At 58.6% G+C, this 16,984-nt stretch overlaps 1 protein-coding gene across 4 annotated transcripts in view; it reads left to right on the top strand.

The window, feature by feature from the left end:
* The first annotated feature begins 283 nt into the window (after positions 1-283).
* Positions 284-16,984, top strand: part of LOC105464488 (stimulated by retinoic acid gene 8 protein-like) — an 88,637-nt gene continuing 71,936 nt past the window's right edge. The window contains exons 1-2 of one of the 4 annotated variants that reach the window (XM_071080543.1): positions 284-545; positions 9,910-10,060. Coding sequence is in view for 2 of the 4 variants with exons in the window: in XM_071080541.1 (XP_070936642.1) it covers positions 668-959; positions 9,910-10,060 (443 nt within the window). In the remaining 2 variants the exon portion in view is untranslated. Of the gene's footprint in view, positions 546-601; positions 960-9,909; positions 10,061-16,984 lie in introns of those variants that run through there. The other 3 variants (XM_071080541.1, XR_011614132.1, XM_071080542.1) reach the window with 3 other exon arrangements.

Raw genomic sequence — 16,984 nt, 5'->3', positions numbered from 1 at the left:
GCGGGGACTGGGTGCGCCTGGTCGGGGCTCGGGGCTCCGCGGGGCCGCCGCCGCCTCCCCCGGCGCTGCAGCTGCAGCGGCGGCGCCAGGCGCGGCCCCCGCCCCGCGGGCGTGTGTCTGCGAGCGCGCGTGTGTCCGTGGAGCGTGCGGCCGGCTCGGGGGCGGGAGCGGGCTTGCTGCGGAAAGGCCTGCTGAGGGCGCCGGGCGCGGGCGGGCGGGCGGGCGGGCGGACGGACAGACGGACACGACCTGCCGCGGTCCCTGACGCGCGCCGCTCGGCCCCTCCCGGACGCCCTCCCCGCCGAGGCAGAGGCAGAGGCGCGGCGGCGGGGAGGAGGGGGCGGCGGCATCTGCGCGCACACGCGCGCTCCCAGACACACACACAGACACACGCGGGCCACCCCACGGCCACGCGCCACGCACCCCGCACCCACACCCGCGCTCACACTCACATTCACACACACACACTCACACTCACACGCGCAGGCCCCGCGGCCGCCGCTTCCCGGAGGCGGTGCTTGGCCCGGATCCCGGCTGGGGCTGGGGTAAGTGAATTCCTCCGGATCCGAGCGCCGCGACCGGGGAGACGGTGGAAGTCAGGGCTGGAGCCGGAGGGTACCCCCTCCGTCAGTGGGGGTGGGGCTTGGAGAGGGGCACGGAAGGGGGGATGAGACGGGAAGAGCCACCTCCAGTGTCTCCTGGGTCTGGGGATCCCCGTGAGACCCCCGGGGGACCACCCTGCGCGAGGGAGGTGGTGGTGGCGGTGGGCGGAGGCGGTGGGAGGACACCGAGGACGGTCGGTGAGGTGAGCGTTTCTGGGGGTGGTGCAGAGGCTCGATGGTGGATGCTGTGCCAGCCGGTGCCACATTGCACCTCTCTGCCCTCATCTTTTCGAATCGGGGCCCTAATCCCCCTCTTTCACGGGGTGCTGTCGAGTCAAGGCATCCATCCTCTAGCTGGTAAGAGGGGTTGACAGGGTGGATGTCTTCTAGGGAAAGGGGGGCCAGGGTGGGGCTTGACGGCGGTGGGGTTGGTAAGACCAGAATTGGGGGGTGGGGACCCTTGCAGAGGCGCTGGCCAGGGACAAGGAGGGAGGCAGCCCCGGGAGGTGGCATAAATCGCAGAGACTGCAGCTCTGGCAGGGCCGGGGCCATTGCCGTGTGTGTGTGTGTGTGTGTGTGTGCGTGCTCGTGCCAGCGTGTGTGTGTGCATGTGTGGGCTCCAGCAGCTGTCAGGGGAGGGGGAGCGGGTGGGTGTGTTGGCCGGTGGGGCGCCGTGTGCGTGTGGGGAGAATTGTGCGTGCTGTGTGTGTGTGGTGTGTGCGTGTGTGTGTGGACAAGGGGTGGACCCTGCTCTCTGTCTGTACACACACAAGCGCACACACGCACACTGTCAGTGGCCAGGCAGGATTTCCTCGCAATGTTTGGAGGGAAGAAAGCTGGTGTGTGTGTGTGTGTTCGCATGCACATTTGGGGAACTTGTGTCCAAAACAGAGGCCACCAGGCCGTGGTGTGTCAGGTGTGCCCAAGGAGGGAGACGAGGGGACAGTGGTGCTGACCGTGCACTCAGCTGAGGAGGAACGTGGTACTCGGCACTTTCTGCAGCTCAGGGCTCTGTGCTATGCCCCTTCCCCCTGGACTCCTCCCACCCAGCAGCTTTGGGTGGAGGGCACTGCCTTGGTCCCTTGCTGAGACACAGGTGTTGGGCTGGAGTGTGTGTGTGTGTGTTTGGGCTGCGGCTGTCGCTGTCAGCAGGCCAGGCTGTCAGAGGCAGAAAGCTGGAGGGAGGGGGGCGCTGGCAGCACCTGGAGGAATGTGGTGGAAGCTGTGGGGCACGGACTGCCCGGCGCAGTTACTGAGGGGCGTTTTAATATGCAAGCTGCATCACGAGACGGGACTGGGAATGTGTGCGTGTGTGTATGTGTATGTGCATGGCTGACACTCCTCTTCTCGTGGCCCGTGGACACCTGTGGGACGTGTCACGTCTGGGCCATCAGCAAAGCATGTGGGTATTCACATGTGTGCAAATGTGTGTCCCGTGAGAGGGGTGCACAGGCAGGTGCTGTCCTGATGAGCCGGGGGCCCTGCAGCAGTGTGGGTGGGGAGGTGGGTACCTCTGAGCCATCAACCCCTAGGCAGGAAGAAAGAGGGTTAATTGTGGGGACATCAGGAAAAAGTATGTATGTGATGTCAGTGAGAACCTCAGGTGTGACATAAGCTCCAGGCCGCAGGTGACATCAGTGGGACAGTTTTGTCGGGGGTCGCTCTCCCCAGCCGGAGTGTGTGAGTGTGATGTTAGGGGAGTGTGTGTAGCCGGGTGTGGTTATGTCCCCTGTGTATGAGGGGTGGGAAGGGGAGAGGGATGGAGGCTTAGGATGCGTGGTCCCTCGCAAGAGGCCCCCTTTCCCAGCATCCTGAGTGGGCGTAGGACCCTTTTTCTTAAGTCCTGCCCCCTGAATAGTGCACCTCACCTGCCCCGACGTGCTACAGCCCCCCCATCTGACCCCACCAGTCCCTGTTTTCCTCTTCATCCCAGCCAGCCCACCACCTCTGGGTGCATGTGCTTTAATGAGTGTGTATGTGAGTGTGTCGGTGCATGTGACAGTAGAAAATGGCCATAGCCAGGGAGCCTGAAACCATTGGTTCGAATCCCATTTGCTACTTTCTGTGTTTTGTGATTTAAGCATTCACGTCGCCTCTCTGATCCTCAGTGTCTCCTCTGTAACATGGGGTGGGAGGTTAGAGAGGTGAATGGGGGTTAAGGAGACCATGGGCCTTGTGGGGGGTGGGTGCTGGTGCCTGGCATATGGTGGGGACTCAGTCCACGTGAGCTCTGTCCTCTCACCTGCTATCCCCTCAGCCCAGAGTAGCTGCTTTCCTGTTTTGGTTTAAGTCTAACTTTGCAAAGGACTTTCTTTTCTTTCCTTGGATTTCCACGACAGTCCTTTGAGGTGGGTGAGTTGGCTGCTGTTATGTGGATATTTGACAGATGAGTAAACTGAGTTCTGGAATAAGCTGTCTGTTGATTTAATGTGAATTCCCACCCCCCACCCCGCCCCTTCAGTGGCTGCAGGGAGACACAATTGATTAGCCAGTCCCTTCTCAAGGGGTACCTTCATTTCATGGAGAGATATGGAGCTATGAGGAATTGGGGGTGGGGTGCCAGGTGATGAGCCCAAGGCCAAGAGGTCTCTGGCTCGAGGAGAGGCTGCTCTTGACTCACAGGTCAGTGCTCTTTTGCTCTTCCACCCACAAGCTCCAGAAATAGTCAGGGTGATAGAAACGGGCACACCCAGCAAGCCTTCTCCACAGGGGCATGTCTGGGGCGATCACTGGGGGCTCCATGCCTGTTCCTCAGTGTTCCCTGAGGTCTTGTAGGATGCCTGTTTTTGGCGGCAGAACTGGGTTCCAGTGACACCCCTGCCGCATCTGCATCCTGGCTGTGTGTGACAGGGGTCAGCCTCTCCTGTCTCGGTAAGAGGGCGTTGGCAGCTTCCCTTGCAGGTGTGATGAGTGACTGTGAAAGTGTGACAACCGCGTGCGGGGCTGGGAGGCACACGTCGCTGCTTACCCTCACCTGCTCCCGCCACAGTGCCTGGGGACCAAGCTCCTCTCTCTTGGTGCCACCACCCGCCCTGTGTTGTGACATGTGCTGTGTGGAGTGGATGGCCGAGAAGTAGGATTGCCTTGAAGCCTGAGCCTTCTTAGCAAGTCAGACCTCTTTAGGAGCTGTGTTAATAGTCTAGAAGGTTAACCCAATCCTCTGCCTCCTGCCATCCCAGTCCAATCCCTGATTAAATTAACCTTCTCTTGGCTCAATTACCACCTGGGGCAGAGGCATTGACATTATTACTGGAGATGGTGTCTGGGGGTTGGAATAATTAAGCCCCCTCTCCTTCCCCCAAGCTCTGCAGACAGTCCCCAGGAAAGCCCCAGAGAAGCCCTGAGGACTGAAGAGCCACCTGGGCAGGCTTGCTTATGCCTGGGGTGCCAGAGGAAGGGTGCTGGCTGCACGATGCTGCTGATTGAAATAGTAATAATTATAGTGATAATAATAATAATGACATCAGCTAATATTATTGAGCCCCTACTGAGAGCCAGGCCCAGTTTGAAGCTCTTTGTGGGCGGCATTCGTTTAGTCCCACAAAAGCCAGCTGCGGTAGGCGCTATTATTATTCCTCATTTTGAAGGCAAGAAACAGAGAGGTTACCGACCAGTCCAGGGCCACACAGCGATGGAACCAGGACTGGAACCCTGAAGGGAGACTCTCATATCAGCACCACTGGCGGCCGAACACCTTTGCCAGGTGGGCCTGGAGGCCTCTACATCTTGGCATACCCCTCTCACTGAAGGCCCTTTCTGGGCCTTGCTTTGCTTACCTGTAAATGGGTCCAGTGACCCTGCCCTAGGGAAGCGGGGGTGGGGGACGCCCTTTGCTTTGGCTGCAAGAAGAGACAGGAAAGGAGGGGCCTCGTGGGTGGCGCCTGCATCTTAATCCCGCCATCCCATTCCTCCTGCGCCCCTCTCCCACAGTGATGGGACACCCCCAAAGGCAGCCCCTCGCTCCCTGGCCCTCCCACAGTGCCTCGAACAGCAGCGCTTGGAGGGCTCCCCCGGGTGATGGTGGGGAGGCTGCTGCAGCGTCAGTATCTTCCTCAGGTCCCGAGTCTATTGCAGCCTCAGCTGTGGCCCCCTGGACTCCCCACTTCCTGACCATCTTGCTTGTGGAAAGGGCAGGGGCCCAGGCTTTCTCCAGGGCTCCAAATCTGACCTCTTTTCCTCCTTGGTGTGTGACCTGAGCAAGTCACTTCCTGTCCCCGAGGCTCAGTTTCCTCAATGTGAAGTGGGGACAAAAGTACCCAATTCTTGGCTGGGCGTGGTGGCTCACACCTGTAATCCTAGCACTTTGGGAGGCCAAGCAGAAGGATCACCTGAGGTCAGAGTTCGAGACCAGCCTGGCCAACATGGTGAAACCCCATCTCTACTAAAAATACAAAAAATTATTCAGGCATCATGATGCATGCCTGTAATCCCAGCTACTCAGGAGGTTGAGGCAGGAGAATCGCTTGAACCCAGAAGGCCAAGGTTGCAGTGAGCTGAGATTGTGCCACTGCACTCCATCCAGGGTGACAGAGTGAGGCTCTGCCTCAAAAAAAACTTCCCCAGTAGCTGGGATTATAGGCACGCACCACCACACTCGGCTAATTTTCGTTTTTTTAGTAGAGACAACGTTTCACTATGTTGGTCAGGCTGGTCTCGAACTCCTGACCTCGTGATCCTCCCTCCTCAGCCTCCCAAAGTGCTGGGATTACAGGTGTGAGCCACCGTCCCTGGCCAAAACAACAACAACAACAAAACAACCAAAAAACCAGAAACGAATTCTTAACCCTTCTGGATTGTCCTAAAGGTCGTGCTAAAGGTTAGGTAACAGAAGAGCACGGGTATAACATCCCCTGGCATGCGGGATGCCATTATTTTCCTCCCCCTTCCCATCTGCCCCCTCCATTCATTCTTGGCTTCCTGGAGGGGGTCTGTACTGTGTGTACATGTGTCTGCTTCCTTCCTACCCTTTTCGCTCTCTGCTTTTCACCCTCTAAAGTGCATGGGAACTGCTGGGGGGAGCCTAAGGACGCATGAGAAGAGCCTGGGTGCTGCCAGCCCGCACCCCCCACCCACAGCTGGAGTGTGCAGTGGGGCCAGGAGGGGCAGGCTGTGTCTTCGCATGTCTGTGTGTGCGTGACTGTTTGTATACACTGGTCCCCACCTCTCTCAGGGGGAAGTAGGGATTGAATCCCAAGGGCTGCCTGACCAGCCTGCCGTGGGCCTAGTCCCAAGACGCAGGCCTGACTCAGTTTCCCTCCTTGGCCTGTCTATTATCCCTCTCCCCCTACAATTGTCCCTGAATCTTGGAGAGACAGAGGCTGTGGGGTCAACCTACCTGCCTCCCTCCCTTCCTGGCCCTTCTCATTCCCCCAGGGGATTTCCTACATCTGCCTATTTCCTGTCTATTTCTCCCACTGCATGTCAGCTCTGCGCAGGCAGAGAGTGGTAGGCCCTCAAAAAATACTTATTAAACAAATTCCTTTCATCTACATGCTACCAAGGACGGATCGCTGCATTTTGCATTCAGATGGTGTGTGCACACACACCCTTATTAGCATGTTTCACCCAGGGAGAAATGCTGGGCCCCGGGGCTCAGGCAGGAACCCCCAGAGAGGAGCCCCTGCCTGGCAGAGCTCAGGGCCCTGGAGGAGAGGTGAGACATGGGAACCTCTGACAAGTGTCCCGCATGGGGTCTGCCCACAGTAGGGCTTGCTTGACAGGTGATTCTTGTCCCTCTGTGACCTGACCGAGAGGGGGTTGCTGCTGCAGGCTGGTGACCAGGTGCGGAGTGAGCCTCCCCGGCAGGGCTGGAGAGGTTGTGCCGACTTCTGCTCTGGGGTCTGCAGAATTCCCTCAGTTGTGCACCTGCTATGCGCCAGGCATCGAGTAAGGCACTCTCTGTTACCTTGTTTAATTTTGGCTGGAGGATTGTGAAAGAGGTCTTGCCTGCCCCTGGGTGGGGGCGTGCCAGATGGAGTGACCGTGTGAGTAGGGTCCCGGAGGTGGGGAAGCCCAGAGTGGATTTTGAGAAAATGAGTCTGGACGTGTAGTTTGAGGATCAACCACACGGGACCATCCATGCTGCACCAAGAAATTGAGTAATATCCTTTTTGTCAGGGAGCATTAGAGTCTCTGGGTGTTCGTTAAAATGCAGATTCTTGGGCCCTGTCCACTGAGATTTTGATTGGGAGAGCGGACGAGGGGCCCAGGAACCTGCAATTGTAATGCTTTCCCGAAGATTAATTCACTCACATTTGTTGGTTGGATGGCAGCTGCATGTTCCTCGGGGTCTCTGAGACTCCTCCCAGAATCCTCCGGAGCCAGCAAAGCCATCCTCATTTTCCAGAGGAGGAGCTTGAGCTCAGAGAAGTGCCTAACCTTCGGTGCCACAGCAGCAAGACTGGGGCCCATACTGACTCATAATACTGGCTAATCATCTTCCGTGTTCGTTGCCTGCTGCTCTAAGCCTGTTTAAGGAGTCCCTCATTAAATCCTCAGAATGCCCCTCTGCATCATTCCTGTTGCACAGATGAGGAATTGGAGGCAGAGTGTGCGGTCACGGGTTCGAGGCTGCACAGTTGCTAAAGCTAGGCACGTTAGCAGCCTGAAGTGCGGTCCGGATGAAGTGGGGCTGGAGCGGGCCTGTCCCAGCACCTTGAACAGGGCGAAAGCCCTCCGTCTCCCTTCCTGTTGAGAGAGGGCGCTGGTGGAGCTGAGCTTGCGGCTGTGCACGTGAGCAGAGGCCAGAGGCGGAGGTGGAGGTGAGGGCAGAGAAGCGGCGAAGAGGGCGGAGAGCAGAGAAGACGTCCTGGAAGAGGCGACGCACAGCCGCGTAGCGGTGGCTCGATACGCTCCATCCACTTGGCGGAGGCAGACCTGGGTCTGGCGAGCGGCGGGGCTTGTCCGTCCTGGGGGCGTACTGGTCAGGTGCGCGATGGCGGCTTGGCCGGAGGAGGGGGCGGGCGGGAACTGCCGCGGACCTGGCGTGGTGGGGACGGGAGCGCTCGCTCGCAGCCCCGCCGGGGCCGCACTGCCACCCCGCCCCCCGACCCCGCCGCGCTCGCCACCCCTGCACCGTCCTCCGCAGTCCGCTGCTCTTCGAGGCTCCCGGTTCCCCGCGGCCCGCCCCGCCGGCCTCCGGAACTTGCGCCCGGCTGGCCCGGCCGGTCGGGCTTTCCGCCTTACTTGCCTGTGTTTAGAATTTGCATCCGCAACCCCTGACGCTCGCAACCAATTTCGCAGCCTCTGGGCTCTGCTAGGTGCCCGGGATCCGAAAGCGGCCGGCAGGGGCGGGGGCTGGCGGCGGGGCCGGCCGCGCTGGGCAGGGGTACAGGGGGAGACCGGAGCTGGGACCCGGAGAGTTGCTGGTGAGGGGCTGTGTGTGCCAGGTGGGTGTGGACGGCATGGGGAAGCGCCGCGTGAACTGCCCTGGGAGCGCTGTGGCGTGCAGGCGTGGCTGGCTGGGGGTGTGTTGGCACATGTGCATTGGCACGTGTGTCCGGGAGTGGTTCCCTGTGTGTGGGCATGCTTGGGGCATGTATGTTTTGGCGTGTGTCTATGTTGGGGGCCCTGTGCCCCTGGGCACGTTTTTCTGGGTGTGTTTGGTGAGCCTGGGGTGGGGCAGTCCATGGTGCCCCTGATTCGTGCGTCTGTGCAGTGGCCCCATGCATTTTGGCACCAGCGTGGGCCTGCGCGTAGGGGAGTGTGTCTGTGTGGGGCGCCCCTGTGTTCTGGTTCAGCCGTGGGCAGTGAACCTTGGTCTCTAGGCACGCAGGTGTCTGGGTCTGGGATGTGCGTTTCTCTGCGGCCCTGGGAAGTTCTCCTGTGTGGATTCTCTCTGGGTGTGCTCCGGGAGGACTGGGGTGTGTGTGTGTGTGTGTGTGTGTGTGTGTGTGTTTGGGTATAGCGTGTGCCTCTGGGGTGCTTTCCCATCCCTGCTGGCTGAGGGGCTCAGGGTCAATTGTGTGCTCCCAGCTAGGCCTGGGAGCCATTCCTGGAGAAAGCCGGCCCTGCTAGTTCTCTCTGCCTTTGGGTAGGGGTGAGGGAGTTGAGACAGTGTAGGGGGTGGGGGAAGGGAGGCCCGAGTGTGTGTTTATTTTCCGTCGGGCACCGCTGGCTGCCAGCACTTGGTGGGTCTGTGTTTGTGAATGGCAATGCCGAGGGGGCTGAGGTGTGAGCCCCTGCCTGCGGGGGAGGGCCAAGAGTACCATCTGGGCTGGTGGGGTGCGGGGCCGGACCGGGAGAGGGGCCTCCTCGGGAAGGGCTGAGTGTCTGTGTGCACGTGTTTGCGCAGATGGAGGCGAGGTTCCTCCGAGGCCCGTCTTTCTGGGAGCGCCTGTCTGTGCAGGTGGAGGTCAGCCAGGTACTGTGCTCTTAGGCTGTGTGTGAGCCCATATGGCGGGAAGGTGGGCCAGAGGCATTACACCTGGCTGGGCACAGGCTGGGCACATAGGGGAAGGCGTGTGCCAGTCCTGGCAGAGTTCTGAAGAGGAGAGGGTGTGCCGAGGGCGAGGGTCTTTGTTCCCTGGGGCCCGGCTGATGATGGGGTTGGGCGGTGTTGATGATCCGAGTGACCAACAGGAGAGTGGAGTGGTTGGGCATGGAGGAGGCGAAGGCTGTGTGGGGGCACTGGGTGTCAGGGGAGTGTGAGAGTGTGTGTGCATACACACGTGGGTGTGACATGTGTGACCGTGGCTGTGAGTGGGGTGTGAGTCTGGGATGTGACTTGGGAGGCACCTCCAGGCTGTGGAGCCCAGTAGGGAGTGTGGGACAAGGTGGAGGGGTGGGAGTAGGGGCCCCCTGGTTCCCAGAAAACTCACTCATCTGTGCGTGCTCCTTCTGCCCAGCGGCTTGAAGAGCCCCTGTGGCCCCTGACCTCTCCCCTGACCCCTGAGCCCATGGGTTATGATGGGAAGCCTCAGCCCTCCATCCCTCCTGCCTCATCATCCTTCTGTCTCTACCTCCATCTCTTCTCCTCTCCCTGCACCATCTCTCCATCTCTGTGCCTTCACGTCTCTGCCTCCATCTCTCCATCTCTCCCCACCCAGTCTCCCCCATCTCTCTATCTCTGTCTCTCTCCATCTCTCTTCCATCTCCCTCCATTCTTCCTCTCCCTTTACCTCCTCTCTCTGTCTCACCCTGATATTCATTTGTGGTATATTCGGTTGCCATGGGAAACCCAAGAAAGAAGTGAGTGTACCCTTCAAGACTTCAGCATTTTTCCCTCCTCCCTCCCTCCTGCTGTCCCCCCTCCCTCTCCTCCCCTTCTCTTCCCTCCCTCCCCTCTCTCCCCCTCGCCTCCCTGCAGAAGGAGAGGACTTGGGTGAGGAGCTGCTGCCACCCGGGCTGGGCCAGGACCTGAGATCTCATTGCTCCTGCTGCCGCTGCTGCCTGGGGGACCTTTCTGAGACCCAGGTCGGGGACAGTGCCGGAGGGGCCTCCTCTGCTGCAGACATCTGGTAAGGACAGGGTCCTTTTGCCTGTGTGTGTGTTGCTGTCTGTGAGCATAGCTCACATGACCCGGCCTTGCAAACCTGTGATGTGGCCCAGCCTCAGGCTTCTGTGTGTTCCTTCCTGCGGGCCCGGCCCCTGCCCCCAGCCGTGGGCACCCCTCCCACCCAGCTTTCCTTCCATAGGGCCTGTGAGGCAGCCTCCACAATGACAGGCCTGTTGGGGGCTAAGATAGGCCCACCGGGGAGGGTGGGCAGGAAGCCCCTATTGGCTCAGGGACCCCAGCTCCTGCCCCATCACCCGGCAGAGAGGCTGAGCCAGGCCTAGTCTGCACCCCAGAAGGGCAGGGGGCATCTGTACACCTGCTGGGGGTGGACAGCCAGCTTGCAGGGGAAGGCCTGGGAGAACGTGGTGGGGGTCTCTCTCAGGTGGGGGTCTTTCCATTGTAGAGAGAGGGGCTGGAAGTGAGCTGGGAGCAGGGGAAAATGCCAGCGGAATTGATATGGGGCCTGATCCTATGTCGTTGGATTTTGGAGGCACAGGGAGAGCTGTCTGGCACTAGGAGGCCGCAGGCAGGCAGACAGGCAGGCAGAAGGAGCTGCTCCGTCCTGGCTGGGGCTGGTGGCTGCCCTGGAGAGGAGAGGAGAGGCTGGGGCTGTCGCTGAGGCTGTGTTGGTGGCGGCCACGTGGAGGGAGCTGTTGTCCAGGCGGCGCTGAGTGACGGTGGTTGCCGTGGCGAGGGAGCCGCCTCTGTGGCATTGTGGTCTCGGTGGAGAGAGGAGGAGACAGAGGAAGGAGGCTGGCTGGCTGCGCACAGTGTTGGTGGTTGCTAAGGATAGGGAGGTGCTGTCTCCAAGGTGCGGTGGTCCCCACGTGGAGGGGCTGTGGCTGTCGAGGTGTTGGAGGTCCCCAGGAAAGGGGTAGTGATGGGTGCCCTGGAGGGGGCTTGTGCAGGGTGGTGGGTGCACCCCAGAGGATGGAGGAGGTGTGGTGGGGGAAGGGCTGCTGCAGGGGACTTGGTGCTGCTGTCACAGGCTGAAGTGGGGGTTCTTGGTGGTGGAGGGGTGGGGAGTGAGGCACAGTGGGCGGGTCTGTGCTTATCTTGCCTGCCCTGTGGAGGGACTGGAGACCCTGCTGCACCAGCACATGCTTGCTCCGAGCGCCTCCACCCAGCCCTTCCCTCCCACTTCTATGGCCACGATCTTCCCACCTCTGCCTCCTTGAGCCCTCTCGCTCCCCAGGGCCTCTGGTCACATAAGTCTCTCCTCTGGGCACATGCTCCTTTCTTGCCCCCGAGTGACTTTGTCCCCATTCGTCATGCTTGCTGAGGACCTGTTGACCCAGTGCCGTTCTCTGGGGGGACCACATTGGTACCTGCCTTTGAGGAATCAGACAGGGGAAGTGACTTGCCCAAGGTCACCCAGCAGGCACATTCTGGGGAGCGTCTCCCTCCCTGAGTGCCGGACTCAGCAGGCCTAACTCCTTCCCTGAGCCTGTCTGTCTGATCCCGTTGAGTCGTCTCTCTCCCCGCAGTCCCCAGGGGTTCTCCTGAAGCAGCATTTCATTCAAATGCTAACAACAGGAAGCTGCATAGGAGAACAGCAAGTTCTGGGTTTGCAACCTGGCTCTGGTTTTTACGGTGGGGGACCTCTTGCCTCAGTTTCCCCCTCTGTGAAATGGAGATGAGGCACATGCCTCCTAGGGTGGCTGTTATTTGGGCTCCTGGATGTGATACCCTTTGTGTGGCTCCTGGTATGTAACAGACTCTCAGTAACTGGGAACCACCACCACCACCACCATCATTATTCCTTTTTTTGTTTTTTGTTTTTTGAGATGGAGTCTCGCTGTGTTGCCCAGGCTGGAGTGCAGTGGCATGATCTTGGCTCACTGCAACCTCCGTCTCCCAGGTTCAAGTGATTCTCCTGCTTCAGCCTCCTGAGTAACTGGGACTACAGGCACGTGCCACCATGCCCGGCTAATTTTTTGTATTTTTAGTAGAGATGGAGTTTCACAGTGTTAGCCAGGATGGTTTTGATCTCCTGACCTTGTGATCCGCCCGCCTCGGCCTCCCAGAGTGCTGGGATTACAGGCTTGAGCCACCGCACCCGGCCTACCATCATTACTTTCAAAAATCGTTTTAAAATGATTTTCTGACGCGCGCGGGGAAGCCAGATCTCACTAGAGTTCTGTGGCATTGTACCTTTCCCCATGACCCTTAGTGGCGGGAGTACGGTCCTGAGTTCGTGGTAACAGGAACGGGGCCGGAGAGGCAGAGAGCCTCCTGACAGGCACATAGTGTCCTGGTGGCTGAGCCAGGATGGAGCCGGGTGTGGCTCCCTGTCTGGTACTCCTTTCCAGCCTGCCCCAGGGCCTGTGTGTGCACTTTCATCAGGCGAGCCCTGTCCCCCAGGCGTTGCCTGAGCCCCTGGCCACTGGTCTCCTTTGTGGGACTTGGGTGCTCTGAGCTGCTCAGCCAGCCCTGGCCTAGGCCACAGCATGCCAGGCATGTGACTGGTGGTGCCCTGAGAATAACCGAGTCAGGGGAAGCCTGTCCTGTCTACCATTTGGGCATCACCAGGGGGACAGGCCAGGCAAGGGACTGAGGGTGATGCCCAAAGAAGGCCATTTGAGAGGCCTGGGAAGTGACAGGTGACTGTCTTTCAAGTGACAAAGGCCTGCGTTCAGATCCCAGCACTGCCACTTTCCTGACAGCTGCCGTTGGGCATGTTTCTCCACCTTTCTGGGCCTCAGTTTCTTCACCTGTACAATGGGGATGATAAGAATCCCTACTTCACCTTGCCAGAGCAAAGCCAGGGGACAAAGTAAGGCACAGTGTTGGCACTGGGAGATAATCTGGGTGGCAGCCGCTAACATTTCAGGATGACCTGGCAAAGAGGAGAGAGGGCTGTCCTGGTTGGCCTTAAAGGGCAGGCTCAGACCTTGGTTCATGCTAGAGATATTCTGACAGGCTGAGCTGTCTTGGGATGGGAAGGGGGAATGTAGTGAGAGCCCTTTGTAGGTGAGACTGCCCAAGGCTGCCAGGAGCATGGGGTTTGAGACCACTAGAGTTAGGTTCATGTCTCGATGCTGTTGTTTATGGGTTATAGGATCTTGGGAACCTCAATTTTCTCACCCGCAAAATGGGAGGACTATTAATGGAAGCAGAGTTACTTTAAATGAATGAAGGAATGTGGAAGAGACCTAGGATGCACTTCAAGCTGCATCACAACCTGGTTTCCAGAAGAGGAAGGCAAGGAACAAGGGGTTTGTGGGGTTTAGAGTAATAATGCTCACAGCTGCAGTTTATTGAGCATCTACTATGTGCCAGGCATTTCCCCACAGGCTCTAGCTCTCATTTGATTCACTGGCCTTTGGCCTTGCTGTTCCTTCCGTGCTCACTGCCGCTCCCCTGGCTCAGTGCATGGCTGTCTCCTGTTCTGGTTAACTGTCACCTCCTCAGGGAAGTCCTCCCTGACCACCCTGTTCTTTGCCCTTGGCCTCCTCCCTCTGATTTCTTAAAGCCCTTAACACAACTCGATGCTGTTTTATTTGCTTGCTTACTCTCTGCCCTCCCACTGCTATTGAGTATCAACGCCCTGAAGGCAGCTTTTTTTTTTTTTTTTGTCTTGTTCTCTGCTCTATCTCAAGTACCTTGAGTGGGGCCTGGCACATAGTAGATGTTCAATAAAATTGTGGGACTGCATGGGTAGGTAACCCCACCAGCCACCCTGGGAGGTCAGTCTTGTTATTCCCATTTTACACAAGAGGACAGTGAGGCCAGGGAGGCCTGGTAAGTTGCTGTGGGTACACAGCAGGATGTGAGTGGCAGGCCTGGCATTTGACTCGAGTTCTAGTGCTATCTTCTGCTGCTGTATATATACCACCTTGCGGGGAGGCCTTGCGTTTCAGGCTAAAGAACTTGGACCTGACTCTGGATGCAGAGTCAAAATCACAGATTGTTAGGGAGTGCTTGTGCCATAACGAACAGCTTTTGGTAACAGCCTGGATTGTCAAAAGAAATCACTCCAGATGCTCACTAGCTGTGTGATCTCAGGCATATGACTTAACTACTGTGTACCTCAGTTTACTTGTCTGCAAAATGGGGATGATATCTAGGCTGGCTTCTAGGAGGCAGTGGGCTTTGAGCTTTGATTTGCAGGCTTGGCTCTGAGGCCTCCTCCCCAGTGTTGCCATTAATAGGCTGTGGGATCTTTTTTTTTTATGAGACAGGCTGTTGCTCTGTCACTCAGACTGGAGTACAGCGGTGCAGTCATGGCTCACTGCAGCCTTGCAGCCTTGACCTCCTGGACCCAAGTGATCGGCTCATCTCAGCCTCCTGGGTAGCTGGGACTACAGGCACATACCACCATGCCAAGCTAATTTTGTTTGTTTTTTTTTTTGGTAGAGATGGGGTCTCACTGTGTTGCCCAGGCTGGCTGTGGGGTCTTGGGAGCCTTAACCAGCCTCGTCTTAGGAGACTTCACTGCCGGCTGTAGAGGGATTTGAGACTTTGATTTTGGAATAGGCAACATTTTAAGTGCCTGGGACAGGTCATTTTCTACCTTGCCAGCCTGTGCCCTCTCACCCCCACTTCTGCCAGCCCCACCTCTTATCCCCCTGGGGCAGAAGAGGGAATGGAGAGAGAAAAACCGGTTTGTACTGAGCACCTCTTCTGTGCTGGAATTTTCTGCCTGTACCCCACCCCATCTGTGGCCACAGCAGCCCCTACAGCATGGGGAGTGTCACACCCACTTACAAACGACCAAACAGAGGCCTGGAGAGATTCTCTTCCCGGGTGCAGAGCAGGGATTTTGACCTATGCTCAGAGGTTGCCGCCCACACTGTGTCAGGGGAAGGGAGAGAGGAGGAAGTGGGGAGTGTGGTTAGGGGCGCCTGACCCAGGCCCACTCCTGGGTCACCTGGGGAGGCGGGCTGCTGGTCCCAGCCCTGCCAGGACGAGCTTAGAGTGCCGGGCTCCCAGTGCCAGAGACTGGACCTGGAGGGGCTGTGGAAGGGACAGACCGCTCCGCGAGCCTGACTGCCCACCCCACTGGCAGCAGCACCAGTCCAGGGAATAGATCTGGCCTTGTGCGTGGTTGTCCTGGTGCCTTACTCAAGACCCCATTTGTTTGGGGAGGAGAAAGGGGGGTCTGTGGTGCCCAACAGAGGTGGGATTCATGGACAGGGCCCCGTGGTACGGGGGTAGCCTGCCTGGTACTGGCCAGGCCTGGAGGAGTGCCAGGAAGAAGGGAGAGGAGGGGCTGAGGCGTGGCCTGGAGTCCTGCTTGGCCCCTTCAGGCAGAGTCCTGCAGTCGGGTAGGGGGCTGGCTGTGTGGATGGAGGTGCTGGAGGAGGGAGTCCTGGGACTTCTTAGTCTTTGGGAACGGGAATGCCCTGTCTGAGGGAGATAGAGCCTCAATTCCCAGGAGCCCCAGTCTGAGGGTGGAGGCACTGTGGGTGTGCTGGCCTCAGTTTGCTTTCTTTTTTTCTTTTTTTTTGGAGACGGAGTTTTGCTTGTTTGGCTAGGCTGGAGAGAAAGCTGAGATTACAGGCGCCTGCTACCACGCCCAGAAAATTTTTGTGTTTTTAGTAGAGACCGGGTCTCACCATGTTGACCAGGCTGGTCTCGAACTTCTGACCTCAAGTGATCCACCTGCCTTGGCCCCCCAAAGTGCTGGGATTACAGGCCTGAGCCACGGCGCCTGGCCTCAGTCTGCTTTCTGAATGTCGGAGGAGAGATGGTCCACTGAGCCGAGGTTCCAGGAGCTCTGGGAAGACTTTTGTTTTTGGGAAGAGGCTGTCCCTGAGGGCTGGGAGTGGTCGGGTTGGGGCAGTGGCTGCAGGAAGGTCTGTTTGGTGGTGGGAAGTGAGGCATCCTGAGTTAGATCCCATGCCTGAGTGGTCACAGGTCCCAGTCTCAGTTTGCTTATCTGTGAAATGGGGATACTGCCAGGCTCCTGGAGGGGATGGAGTGAAATAGGATTGGAGATAAGAGTATATGCACACAGTAGGCCCACAGGGTTGCCGAGGGCTGCGTGGTAGGGCCTAAGGAGTTCTAGAAGCTACTGAGAACCCATAGCCCCATCCCTGTCTCCACACTGGGTCACAGCAGCTCAACCTGCCCAGCATAGGAGGTTGGGTGCCCTCCGTGCCAAACTGGGAGGCAGAAATGAAGGGATGTCGGGCCCCTTCCTGTCTCCCACTTGCTGTGTGAGCCTTGCTTGTCTCACACTCTCTCTGGACCTCAGGCAAAGGACAGGCCTTGTCCCGGAGGACACTATTTGAGGTCTGTGGGGGCACAGACCTTCTCTGCTTCCCCTCCTCACCCGGGGCTGGGACTCAAGGATGGAGGTGGGGGCTCTCCAGGGACCCCAAGCATCATCCTGAGAGGAGATGGGCTGCAGAGAGGGGTCGGCACTGGGGTGCCCCAATGGCAGTGGCTCTAGAGCCCCTGATCTAAGCAGAGCTTCTGGGTGAGGCCTTTACTGCCCCTCTAGACACTCCTTGGCTTGGGGGTGGCAGGTCAGAGTGGAAAACCTCCCAGGTTGCTGGATGGGGCGACACAGTGATCAGGCCCATGGGCCCAGCTGTCAGTTCCCGATTCTACCCATGGCAAGTTGCCCCACCTGTGTGTGCCTCAGTGTCCTCACCCGTCAAATGGGAATGAAAGTAGTACCCACCTCCAAAGGGTGACTCTATGAAGCGCTTGGCGCCATGCCTGGTGTGCAGTGAGCGTTCAGGAATGCTAGTTGTGGGCTTGTTTCTGGCTTTCCTGGTGGTGGGAGCAGGGAGGCAGGGCTTCAGGGGCCATTCTAGAGTCACCTCTGAGGCTGCTGGAGACAGGCTGGGGCCTGTGGAGTCCCGGGTCTGGGTGCTAGGTCAGGAAATGTGGGGGTGTCTGCCTCTATGGCCCCTCCTGCTGCCTGCTGAAC

Source organism: Macaca nemestrina, chromosome 15, assembly GCF_043159975.1.
Source record: "Macaca nemestrina isolate mMacNem1 chromosome 15, mMacNem.hap1, whole genome shotgun sequence".
In the NCBI taxonomy this organism is placed as follows: Eukaryota; Metazoa; Chordata; class Mammalia; order Primates; family Cercopithecidae; genus Macaca; species Macaca nemestrina.
The sequence above is the reverse complement of the archived record's forward strand: the minus strand, read 5'-3'. Positions and strand labels throughout refer to the sequence as shown.